The 10,576-nt window shown below is 34.6% G+C and overlaps 1 protein-coding gene across 1 annotated transcript in view; it reads right to left on the reverse strand.

Moving 5' to 3' along the window:
- Window positions 1-5,115: 5,115 nt before the first annotated feature.
- Window positions 5,116-10,576, reverse strand: part of LOC108361572 (flocculation protein FLO11-like) — a 38,133-nt gene continuing 32,672 nt past the window's right edge. The window contains exon 6 of the mRNA XM_017614215.1: window positions 5,116-5,317. Within this exon, the coding sequence (XP_017469704.1) occupies window positions 5,116-5,317 (202 nt within the window). The remainder of the gene's footprint in view (window positions 5,318-10,576) is intronic.

A 10,576-nucleotide genomic window follows, 5' to 3' on the forward strand; every position in this document is an offset into this window, starting at 1 on the left:
GACAACGGATTTAGAGGGTAACAGCAGCTTTATTGTGTCTGGGGAAAACGATTTGATATTTTTTCTTTTTTTGGTCATGAACCGAAATACTGCTTAAAAACGAGTCCGAGCTCATCAACAGCCGGTTATATATGTCACGGTTACATACTAAACGAGAAAACTTCCGGGAATAATTTTCTCGGTAGTGTTTGTTGTGGGCCTCTTAAGCCTCCCCGATAATTGTCCTATTGTTAATAAGGAATTAGTATCTTGAGAATTGTGGGTGTCATAGGATGCCATGCCGTCGTCGATTCGCCACTTCTCGCTCGCTATGTTTGAGTGCGGCCGCTTTACGAAAAATTTTACATGTGAAAGCAACAACAAAGTTAGCTAGCACGGATAGACGATAGCAAGTTTGGTTGTACCTCATTGAGTTCGTTCGTTTCGCCACTTGCTAACTGAAGCTCGGAACACTTTGACGACAGCAAGCGACAAGCAGCATCTGTCAAATTTTAAATACACACGTTCTTACGGACACAATTATTTTGACGACAGCACGACATCTTGGCTGCAGGACTGCAATTGTCGACGTCGCCAAATTAAATCTATTTCTAATTTTGCCGGCGACAATGAGTAGATGTAGTGCTGCAGAATTAAATTGTCGCAAAATTAATCACATATTCTTGATTGTTCATGTTTTTCTTATTTACTTAAATAAAAATACACCATTTGTGAAATAAATATACCAAAATGTCAAACTTTAAAATCAGCTGTTTGCTATGTCGCTGAGGTCTTCAAAATGTTTAAGAAGCTGGCTTCAAGGCGACATTTGTCGACAAAATGATGTCGCTGTCGTTACGTCGTGAAGTTGCAGTCGTCAAAGTGTTCCGAGCTTGATGGCGAATCGATGACGGCTAATAATCAATTGTAGCGCATTTCCTCTTACTATGCATAGGCCTGAATGTATGCAACCATTAGGCAAGCGAACACAGGGTGCTTCTAATAAAAATAAAAATTGTATGCTGAAATACACATGCTAAGCCCTTCGAAATTTTGTGCTGGGATATGCGTTACAGCTTCGCAAATTTTACCCCTACCGAAACCAAAGATGTATACACATCAAAAATTTAGTCATTGGGATTTTTAGCAACTATAAGCTTACACTGAGTTATAGTAAAATTTAGTAAGCTATAAAACTGCTTACACAAAATTTTTATAGAAATTCGAATTAAAAAGCTTGAATTTTTAATTGTATTGTAGTTTTTTATGTTTTGTACATTTTTTATAAAAAATTAGTAGACACTAAATAAACAAAAAAAGTAGTCAAAACTGCTAAAAAATGTTGTGGTGCTATTATTTATGAGCAGTACTATATTCGTTTTCTTATAAAATGGTAAAATGTTAATAATTTTCCTTGTCCGGATTTTGATATGCGCCTCCGTATTTGATCTCAGTTGAACTTTTATAAGAATGAGTTGTCAATTTAAACGAATATCTTTTAATTTGTTTGTTTTGTAGTGTTATAAATGTTCTTTTATAGCCAATTTCACTTCTTTGCACTTTAAAAGGGACAAACACAATCCGATTTTAATTTTGCCATATAAAAAATAAATTCAGATTTTGCCTGTCGCTATTCAAGGGGATGCAAGGGTATGTATATAAGTTATATAATTCAGACGCATAAATTAAAAAGTTTATTTTATTATTAGAAAAAGTTATTTTTGATGCACTCAAATTAAAAAGAAAATATACAATCTCTTTAATTTACAAAGTAATTTATAAATTTTATAAACTTAATTATTATTTAATTTTCAAGCAATTGAGCGTTTCAAATCAATACCTTTCACGACGATAGTACTATCGATACTATCGATGTTTTCAACTATCTTTTCGAAAACTATCGAGTGGCGGTACTATCGATTGTATCCCAGCTCTACGAAATATCCCTTTGTTTCAAGCTATTTGTGTTGTGTATGGGGTTTGACCAGCCGCTGAAGGTAATTTTAATAAAAATCAAAATTTTTTGATTTTCTGGCCGCCATGTTGAAGTTGATCAAACCGCTTGCGTTGTGTATGGAAAGTCTAAAGAATTTGCCCGCACCACTAGTATACTCTAGCCACTAGCGGCACCTTAGGCGTTTCGCTTGCGGCACCCCAAGGTGCCGCGTCACCCACTTTGGGAAGGCCTGGTCTAGGTGACATGAATATACGTGCAGCATATTTTGCCGATATGACGCTTATTTACACGGGGCTTAAATTTTAAGAAAACGTCATACATATCTTTCTTTAAAGTGGTATATCTTGGAAACCTTTTAACGAAACTTAATGAAAAAAAAGTATTTCTTCCGTCTAATTATGGGCTTTAATTGTACATTTTTTACATTAATATGCAGCGTATAAAAAACAAACAAAAAAATTAAGTAAACATATTTTTTTTTATATTTTTTTTTGATTATAGCATTTTTAAAAATTTTTATTTTTACATAAAAACATTGTCTATAATTTCAACTTTAAGTACCCAAATGGGCGTAATGGGCTACTTATGCGTATGGACTCTAGTTCTTCTAACGCTCGAGCAATATGATAAATGGACATTGAAATTTTATGAAATTGTATATTTTTGAAAGAGGAAAGGTGTGTAAAAAAAAAAAACAATATGAATAAAAGATGTCAACTTTACTAAAGGTCTGAAATCATGAAAATCCCTTCAAGGAAATGACAGAATTGTACTTTGTTGCAAGTTCACATGGGAAATCTGCTCACGACGTGATTGGAGGAAATTTTATGAGACTAGCAGCTAGAGCAAGTCTTCAGCTCCTGATGTTATAACAAATTCGTACACGTGGGGTACGTAAATAAGTCACGGCCAGAATATCGGCATGTACACACTTGTAGCAACTCTTTTAAGCCTTGACCCCATCGACCACTTATGTAACATTTTTTAGTTTTAATTTTTGTATCTAAGATTGAAGTCAAAGTTATGCTATTCTTTCTTAAAGTTAACTACAATAAAGAGCTTTAATATTTATGACAAGATACATTTCGTTTTATTTATTTAGTTACGGTTAGAACATCGTCGTGTACACATGTGTCGCTACTCGCTTGAGTGCTGACCCCATGCGAGAACTAACGTAACATTTTTTGGCAGAAGTAAGTTATAATTTTTTTTTTAAGTTTGGAGTCGAAATTATGTTTTTCTTTTTTTAAGTTAACAATAATATAGACATTTAATATTTTTGTTAATACACACTTCCTTTTTTATTTTTAAAATTCTTTTTTCAACACTTTTATTGGGGTCACTGGGGACCCCATGCGACTAATTGTGTGATTTTCTTTAATTAAGGGTTAAAAATGGGGTAATTTTCAAAACAGTTGGTGGAATCGGCTTTGTTAGAGTGGACATCCCTGGTAAGTACTCTCGCATACTTGCCCTCGTATTCCGGTTACACACACAGATGCAACTCGCTCAACTTTTCTACTTTTCCCTCGGGCTTTGGCATCCCCCTTCATCTAGTCCCTGCAGCCCGCAGAGGTGCACGCTGCCAGCACAGTGCAAATGTGCTGAGTTTGCCCATCTCTATATAAAACGATCGCCCTCAATCGCTGTTGCTGTGCATAGAAAAGCACTCAGAATGGCAATATATTTAGTTCTCGCTGCTAGAAATTCATTTGCTTCTTTAACTAGATCTAAAACTTCATCATCACTTCTCGAGCTGTAGCATTTTGATAGGAGGCTGTTAGTGAATCCAGATATTGTGTTATTATACATCGTCGCCAGTCCTTGTTTTCATTGACCGATGGGGAGTTACTTCTGTTTTTTTTGTTTACCTACAAATCGTGGTGGAGAAATTTCTATTTCTAGATCGGCTGAAATCATACGAGGTTTCTTACTCCGTAGTGACTGCTTCTGCATTCCTGTGGTCGTTCTTAAGCACCTCCAAAATATTTGCAATATGCTGACCAACGGTAACTTTGAATATTTAGCAATTGTTATTAAAGTAATGATGAACATCGGCCTTGTTATAGCAGAACACAATTGATACACAGACTTTCTTGCGGAAAGCAAAAAGAACCAAATTATCCCCAGTTTTTTATAAAAAATTATATTTTTTTTTAATAACACGTTATTAACTATTTGTTTATTTAAAAGAGCATATTAAAATACTTTTCCCTTGATATATATATACGTATGTATATTTAAAGTATAATTTCAACGCGCCGTAATATTCGCGCGATATATATACAGTAAAAGTTTAGAATAAAAACTCGCGCTGTTTTTAATAGCTTTATATGTATGTAAAAAAAACATAAAACTATTTACCGAAAAGCTGGTTTATATTAGCAAAAGGCGCGTTTCTTTACTCTTCGCTTCAGTATGTTATGCAGCACTTTTTTCGTTTCATGGCTATTTGCACTTCGCGTTTATCTTTGCTTTGCTCTCCGCTCCAGCATTTGTTTAGCCTAAGAGAAAATCGAATGGGTGTTTCATTGAATTCAGTTCCATTGCATTATATCAACGATGAAAAACGCAGGCCTTTGTGAAAAATCCATTACGCATACAATTTTGTATTTTTTATTTATTGACTTTTTAAAATTTTGACTTCGTTGTGAAGATAAAGAGGGTAGGAGGGGGCAACTTCTCCCTGCGTACGCCCTTGTTAAAAGCTATTTCAATCCTTTTCATTTGAGATCAAATAAGTTTAATTTGGATAAGCGGTTTGTTTATTATCCGCATAGGACTTTTATTTCGGACTTAAAAAGTATTTGGTCAACTAGATTTTTGACAGTTCCTCTCAGCTTGACGCGCCAATTCAGGGATGGCAGTTAGGAACGAAACGTAATTGTAATGAAAGCCCGAAGGGTTTTCGGTCACATCATACCTTCCGATTACAAACAAAACCAGTATGTAAAGGACGCTAACCACAAAGCGGCCATTTTTATGGCAAAGTATTCTGGGTTGTAATCGATTCATTCCGATATCCCGCTTTCGAAGTGTTGAAGGAGTGTGTTCGATTACGTAATGTGCGTTTGAGCCGCTGGGATACGACCCGTCTGCAGATTGCCTAAATGGTATACATAACTCTATTCTGTCCTAAGTTGACTCAAGCAGTCACTACTTTTGACCACAGACCTAGTTTAACCCTTGAACAGTTTATTTACCTTTAAGTCTATCTTATCGGGATCCAGAAGATGTTTAGTTAAATACAGATGATGCATCATAGCTTGCAATCGATCACGTTCCTTTTGCAAATGAATTTCCAGTTGTGATACGACTTGCATTTGTACTCGCGCCTGTGCTGTAGACCTCTCGTCCAAATTATGCTCAGTGTTCAGATGCCTGTTGCAGGGAAAAATTATAGAACAGATTACAATGTCATGAGTTTCGAAAGTGTAATTTATTGACAAATAGTAAACGCCGTACAATGAAGCCATAGGAAATGACGCCGTATGGCTTTATTTCACTTTACATTGAGAAACAAGGCCATGCGTATGGTCTTATTTTCCACTGTGAAAGTGAAATAATACCATTATGGCCCTATTGAACCTTTGATAATTTTTATGTAATGTTTACCTAGTGCACGGCTGGTGTGTATATAATAAGTAATAGTCTAGTTAGTGTAAACTTAACTTAACTTACGTAAGAAATCGTCAATGATTACTCAACACGTCAACTTATGCCTGGGACACACATGTGGTATAGAAATTACAATATCGGAACCGATTTCAAGTGTCTTTTTTAATAAAAGATAATTAAATTTTGCGTCGACCTATCAGTGGCGATTTTTAAAAAAGCTCTGGATTTTTATTAATTTATGTGGAAAAATGAAAGAAAAAAAATTGTTACGTTTGAATGCTTCCACTTTTTTGGAAAATACTTGATATTAATTTCAAATTTCTGCAATTATTTAAAAAATTATTCGTAAATATTTTTCGATAGGACACATTTAGGGTCAAATTCACAGTGCGTAGTTAACCACTGACAAAAGTTTAACTATTGATTTTTATATACACAACGCTCAGTTAACAAAAGTTTAAACCAGCATGCACCCATAGTTAAACTCTTGTGAAATTGAAATTTTTTTGTGGAACGAATTTCAAATTTGAATAGAAAAGTATTGATATTTAGAATTTGTATATTTTCAGGCGGTATGAATTTTTATAGTTAACTATGTGACTCTGAATATAAATGCAAAGTTAAACTCTTGTTGGTGGTTAAGTTAGCAATCGTTTAACTAAGCACTGTGAAACCCACCCTTAATTAACAAATTTATTTAATTTGTTATCTTTACTAATATATATTTTGGAAGCCGTTTTTTCGTTTTCTTTTCCTGTTCGAAAAGCTCGCGAACCGCTGTACTGATATTTTTGAAATTTTGAACATGGGATCTAGACTATCCCAGGATGATAATAGATGAAAAGCAATTTCGATATATCAATGAGGCGTGGCACTTCCCATACAAACTGAAGTTTTCACAGAACATATCTCTGGAAGTATTCCTCGTAGAGTGCTGCAACTTAGTACAGATATATATAATGTCAACGCCAAACTCATGGAAAAAATGGGATTTATTGAAAAAGGGGGAGTGGCACCTCCCATACAAACTAAATTTCTCAAATTAGAACATGTATGTGTATCAATGTCCAAAATTTCGAAAATATCGGTACAGCTGTTCTCGATCTTTTTGAACAGAAAGAAAAACCAAAAAAAAACGGCTTCCAAAATATATATTAGTAAAGATAACAGCTTAGATAATTTTTTTAATTAAATGTGTCCCATGGAAAAATATTTACGCATAATTTTTAAAATAATTGCAGATATTTGAAATTGATTTCAAGTAAAATTTTTTTTCTTTCATATTCAACATAAATATATAAAAATCCAGAGCTTTTTAAAGAATCGCCACAGAAAGGTCGACGCGAAATTTAATTATCTTTTATTAAAAAAAGAGAAACTTGAAATCGGTTAATATTTGGGCTCTCAAAATTGATTTGTCCACTGCAACCTTTTTTGCCCCATTGTGCGGCCCCCTTTTTAAGTACTCTCTCTATACTACTATATGTTTCATTACTCAAGCATAAGCAGTATGAAAATTTCTTTTGTTTGAGTAGAGCAGAGATCTTGACTACAATGAACACATCCAGAGATATGCAGTATGAAAAACTCGATTTTTATGGGAGGGGCCACGCTCCCTTTTCCAATAACATAATTTTTTTTTATGAGTATCCGATTAATTTCATATGGAAGGACCATGCCCCCTTTTCCAATACCATAATTTTTTTCCATGACTATGCGATTGATTTCATTTAGGGAGGAGATAGGGCGTTTTGAACAAAATTCTGAAATAGGGTGTTCTTGAAAAGTTTTCTGAGATAGAGCGTTTTTCAATCAAATTATGAAATAGGACGTTCTTGTAAAGTTTTCTGAGATAGGTCGATCTTCCACTTAGTTGTCGATAAGTATCTTTATGTACTGAAGGCTGGTGTGATGAAAAGGGCTTGCCAATAAACTCCCTGAAGGCCAGCATTGCCCATTTACCAAAAGAAGGAATGTCAACTTGACTAGACCCACATTGACAAGGACAGAAATTGAGTTATCAGAAGACGTGAAGTATATAAGGGTAACTCTGGGCAAATGGCTCAATTGCAACTCACATCTCTCGAATGTTACCTACCCTGTCAGAGACTTCATAGTCAGACACTGGTTGCTAGTAAAGGCTGTAAAACTTTTTTGAACCACCTGGGAGCCCGAATTATCGTAACTCTGCAGTGGGTTCCGTAACATGGACCCCAAATGCGCTTGCATGGTTCCGAGCCTTTCTGCGCTACATGTAAAGGATATACTACAGAACTATTTAGGAGCTGAGCTCTGCCCACTAGCGGAAGTCAAAGAGAATGAGGTAATCAAAAAGATCCATAACTTCTTCCAGGAGGAACTCCTAAAGACTCCTTGAACTTATTCGGGAAGGCCTTACAGCTCTAACTGGCTACCTGAAGTTGAGATAACATTTGAATTAGATGGGGCTTTCTGTAAAGACGAACTGCAGATTTTGTGCGCTGGTGGAGGAAACCTCGGAGCATATCGTCGTTTAAAGTTCGAAACCGCGTATCAAGATAATGCAAAACCGCGTATGTGAGGTTGCATAAATTATTTTCTAGCAGAGACCGAATGCCATTTATATCTTGTTATAAAAAATAAATCACTCACAATAACTTTTTTAACAATTTGTTGGCTTATCTCAATTGGTTAGACTTTTGTTTGATTGGTTACTTTTCTACGTTTTCAATTGACCTTTTGTTTTACTTTTTTGTTTTAAATGCAACGGCATTCAAGTAGGTAAGCTAAAAATACTGAATAAAGTGCTTCGGTAGTTTGCTTCTAGTTAGTATAGTTTATTTATTGAAGGGAATAAGATGGTCCAAAAATCAGGCGTTGAATTCCTCAGCTTTTTTGACTTGGATACGAGATAAAAAAGTTTCAGTGTGTAAAGTTTGCAAAAAAGTCTATAACGGTGATCACTTGAGTGAATAAAAAAGTAAGCGCACCTGGGCCACACTGGAGAAGTGAAACTTACGTTACATACCCTGCAAACCAAAGTTCCCGAAATCTTAAGGAAATCTTTAAGAGTATCTCATTTCTGTAACGATTTTTTTACGAATTTTCAAAGAAAATTATATGAAGTGGTTGACACGAACTCGTAAGAAATTTCTGTACGAAAAATAAAGAAAATTCTTGAAAAATTCTGAAAGATATTCTTCACATAGCAGCATTAATTTCGTTGCTTCACAGATTTTCTTCCGAAATTTCGTAAAAGAATGGAAGTGTGCGTAATTTATTTTATTTTAGAAAATTCGGCAAAAAATCGAATTAAATCTTAACGAATTTCTTAAAATTTCTTTACAATGCAGAATACTCTGAAAAAATGGTTTGCAGGGTATCTATTTGGCTCATAACCAATATACATACATATGTATGTACTAGGGATGTTGCGAAAGCGGAATTCTAGACATCCGCGGATGCGGATGCGGATGTCTAACAGCTGACATCCGCGGATGCGGATGCGAATGCGGATGTCAAGTATTTTTAAGAAACAATTAGAATCTTGCGAGATCGTTGCTTAAACAGCGCTAATATGCCAAACTAGACGTAGCAGGTTTTTCTAAAGCTTTTTAAAAAGAATTCTTCATTCTCATTCCTTTGGCTGTTTCAGAATTTGGGGAATCTGTAACTTCATCAGGATTTTTCGATTTTAGTTTTTGCAATTCATTTTTAATACTTTCTTCTGCGCCTGCTTTGAAAAATTTGTGCTTATAGCTAAATAAGTGGATACGGAAAATAAATTATTATTTTCCAGGAATGAAAATTTTGAACAAAATTCTGTTTTCAAAGTCGTAGCTGCAGGCCAAATCGGATCAGAATATTGTTACTTTTTAAAAAAACACCCCGTTTTTTTGTAAGCATTTGAATCTCAAATAGTTACGTAATTCTTATCTTATTAAAGGTCGGATCTATAGTTTTTTAATTATTTGAGCATCGTTAATACGTTGATCATTTCTGCTGGAAATCTCTATCGATGGAGCCTATTCTCTGACTTTAATAGCAAAGAAGGGACAGAAATTTTTAGCCAATGTATACCCCTATGAAAAAAATATTGCCCGACAAGTAAACACAATTGCTGTTTTTTAAATTTTTGCTAAAAATAAATTCCCCAAAGAACCCCATTTGAAATTATTAAAACGAATATATGTAACATCAAAAGCAAATCACGAAAATTTAGTTAAGAATTAAAATGCAAAATGTCTAGTAGTTTTTTTTTTTTAAGATTGGTCAAAATAAAAATTATAATAAAGAAAGAAACCAATGCAGGTATTTAAAGGACAGAAAAAAAACAAGTAAGAAAGTCTAAGTTCGGGCGGCGCACATATTAAATATATGTTTTTTCACCTTTCCGAAACCTACCGCAGATATTAAGCCGGGGGGTATCAATTTTGAGTAAATTAGCGTCCTTCAATTTCGAAATATTGAAGTTTCAAGCATTTCTGAAATTTACCGTTATATGAAAAGCGGCCGTAATTTTAATCCGATTTCAATAATTTTCAACGCTTTGCATTTATGTGGCAAGCACAATAACCACACCGAGTTTGGTACAAATTGGTAGACGGTTACCGATATACATATATGTGATCATAAGTGGGCGGTGCCCCGCCCTTTTCCAAAATTTTACCATAAACGTATTTCTTGGTAAAGAATTGTTGCAAGCATCAATTTTGAATAAATTAGCTTTAATATTTACTGATTTATCGAAGATTTTGTATTTCTCTAAATTACCGTTATATGGGATGTGGGCGTGGTTATTGTCCGATTTTAAAAAGTTTCGGCCATTTGGTATGCTGTGTGAAGGCCAGCAACTGTGCCAAGTGTGGAAGAAGTTGGTGCAGCGGTTCCTAAGATATACACATGTAACCATAAGGGGGCGTGGCTACGCCCATTTTCCAAAAATTTATAATATTCTTATTTTTCGTCTAAAAGTTGTTGTAAATATCAATTTTGAGTGAATAATCTTCAGTAGTTACTAAAATATCGCAGTTTTCGTATTTC

Source organism: Rhagoletis zephyria, unplaced genomic scaffold (genome assembly GCF_001687245.7).
Source record: "Rhagoletis zephyria isolate East Lansing unplaced genomic scaffold, Rhagoletis_zephyria_1.1 Rzeph_scaffold_00794, whole genome shotgun sequence".
Lineage (NCBI taxonomy): Eukaryota > Metazoa > Arthropoda > Insecta > Diptera > Tephritidae > Rhagoletis > Rhagoletis zephyria.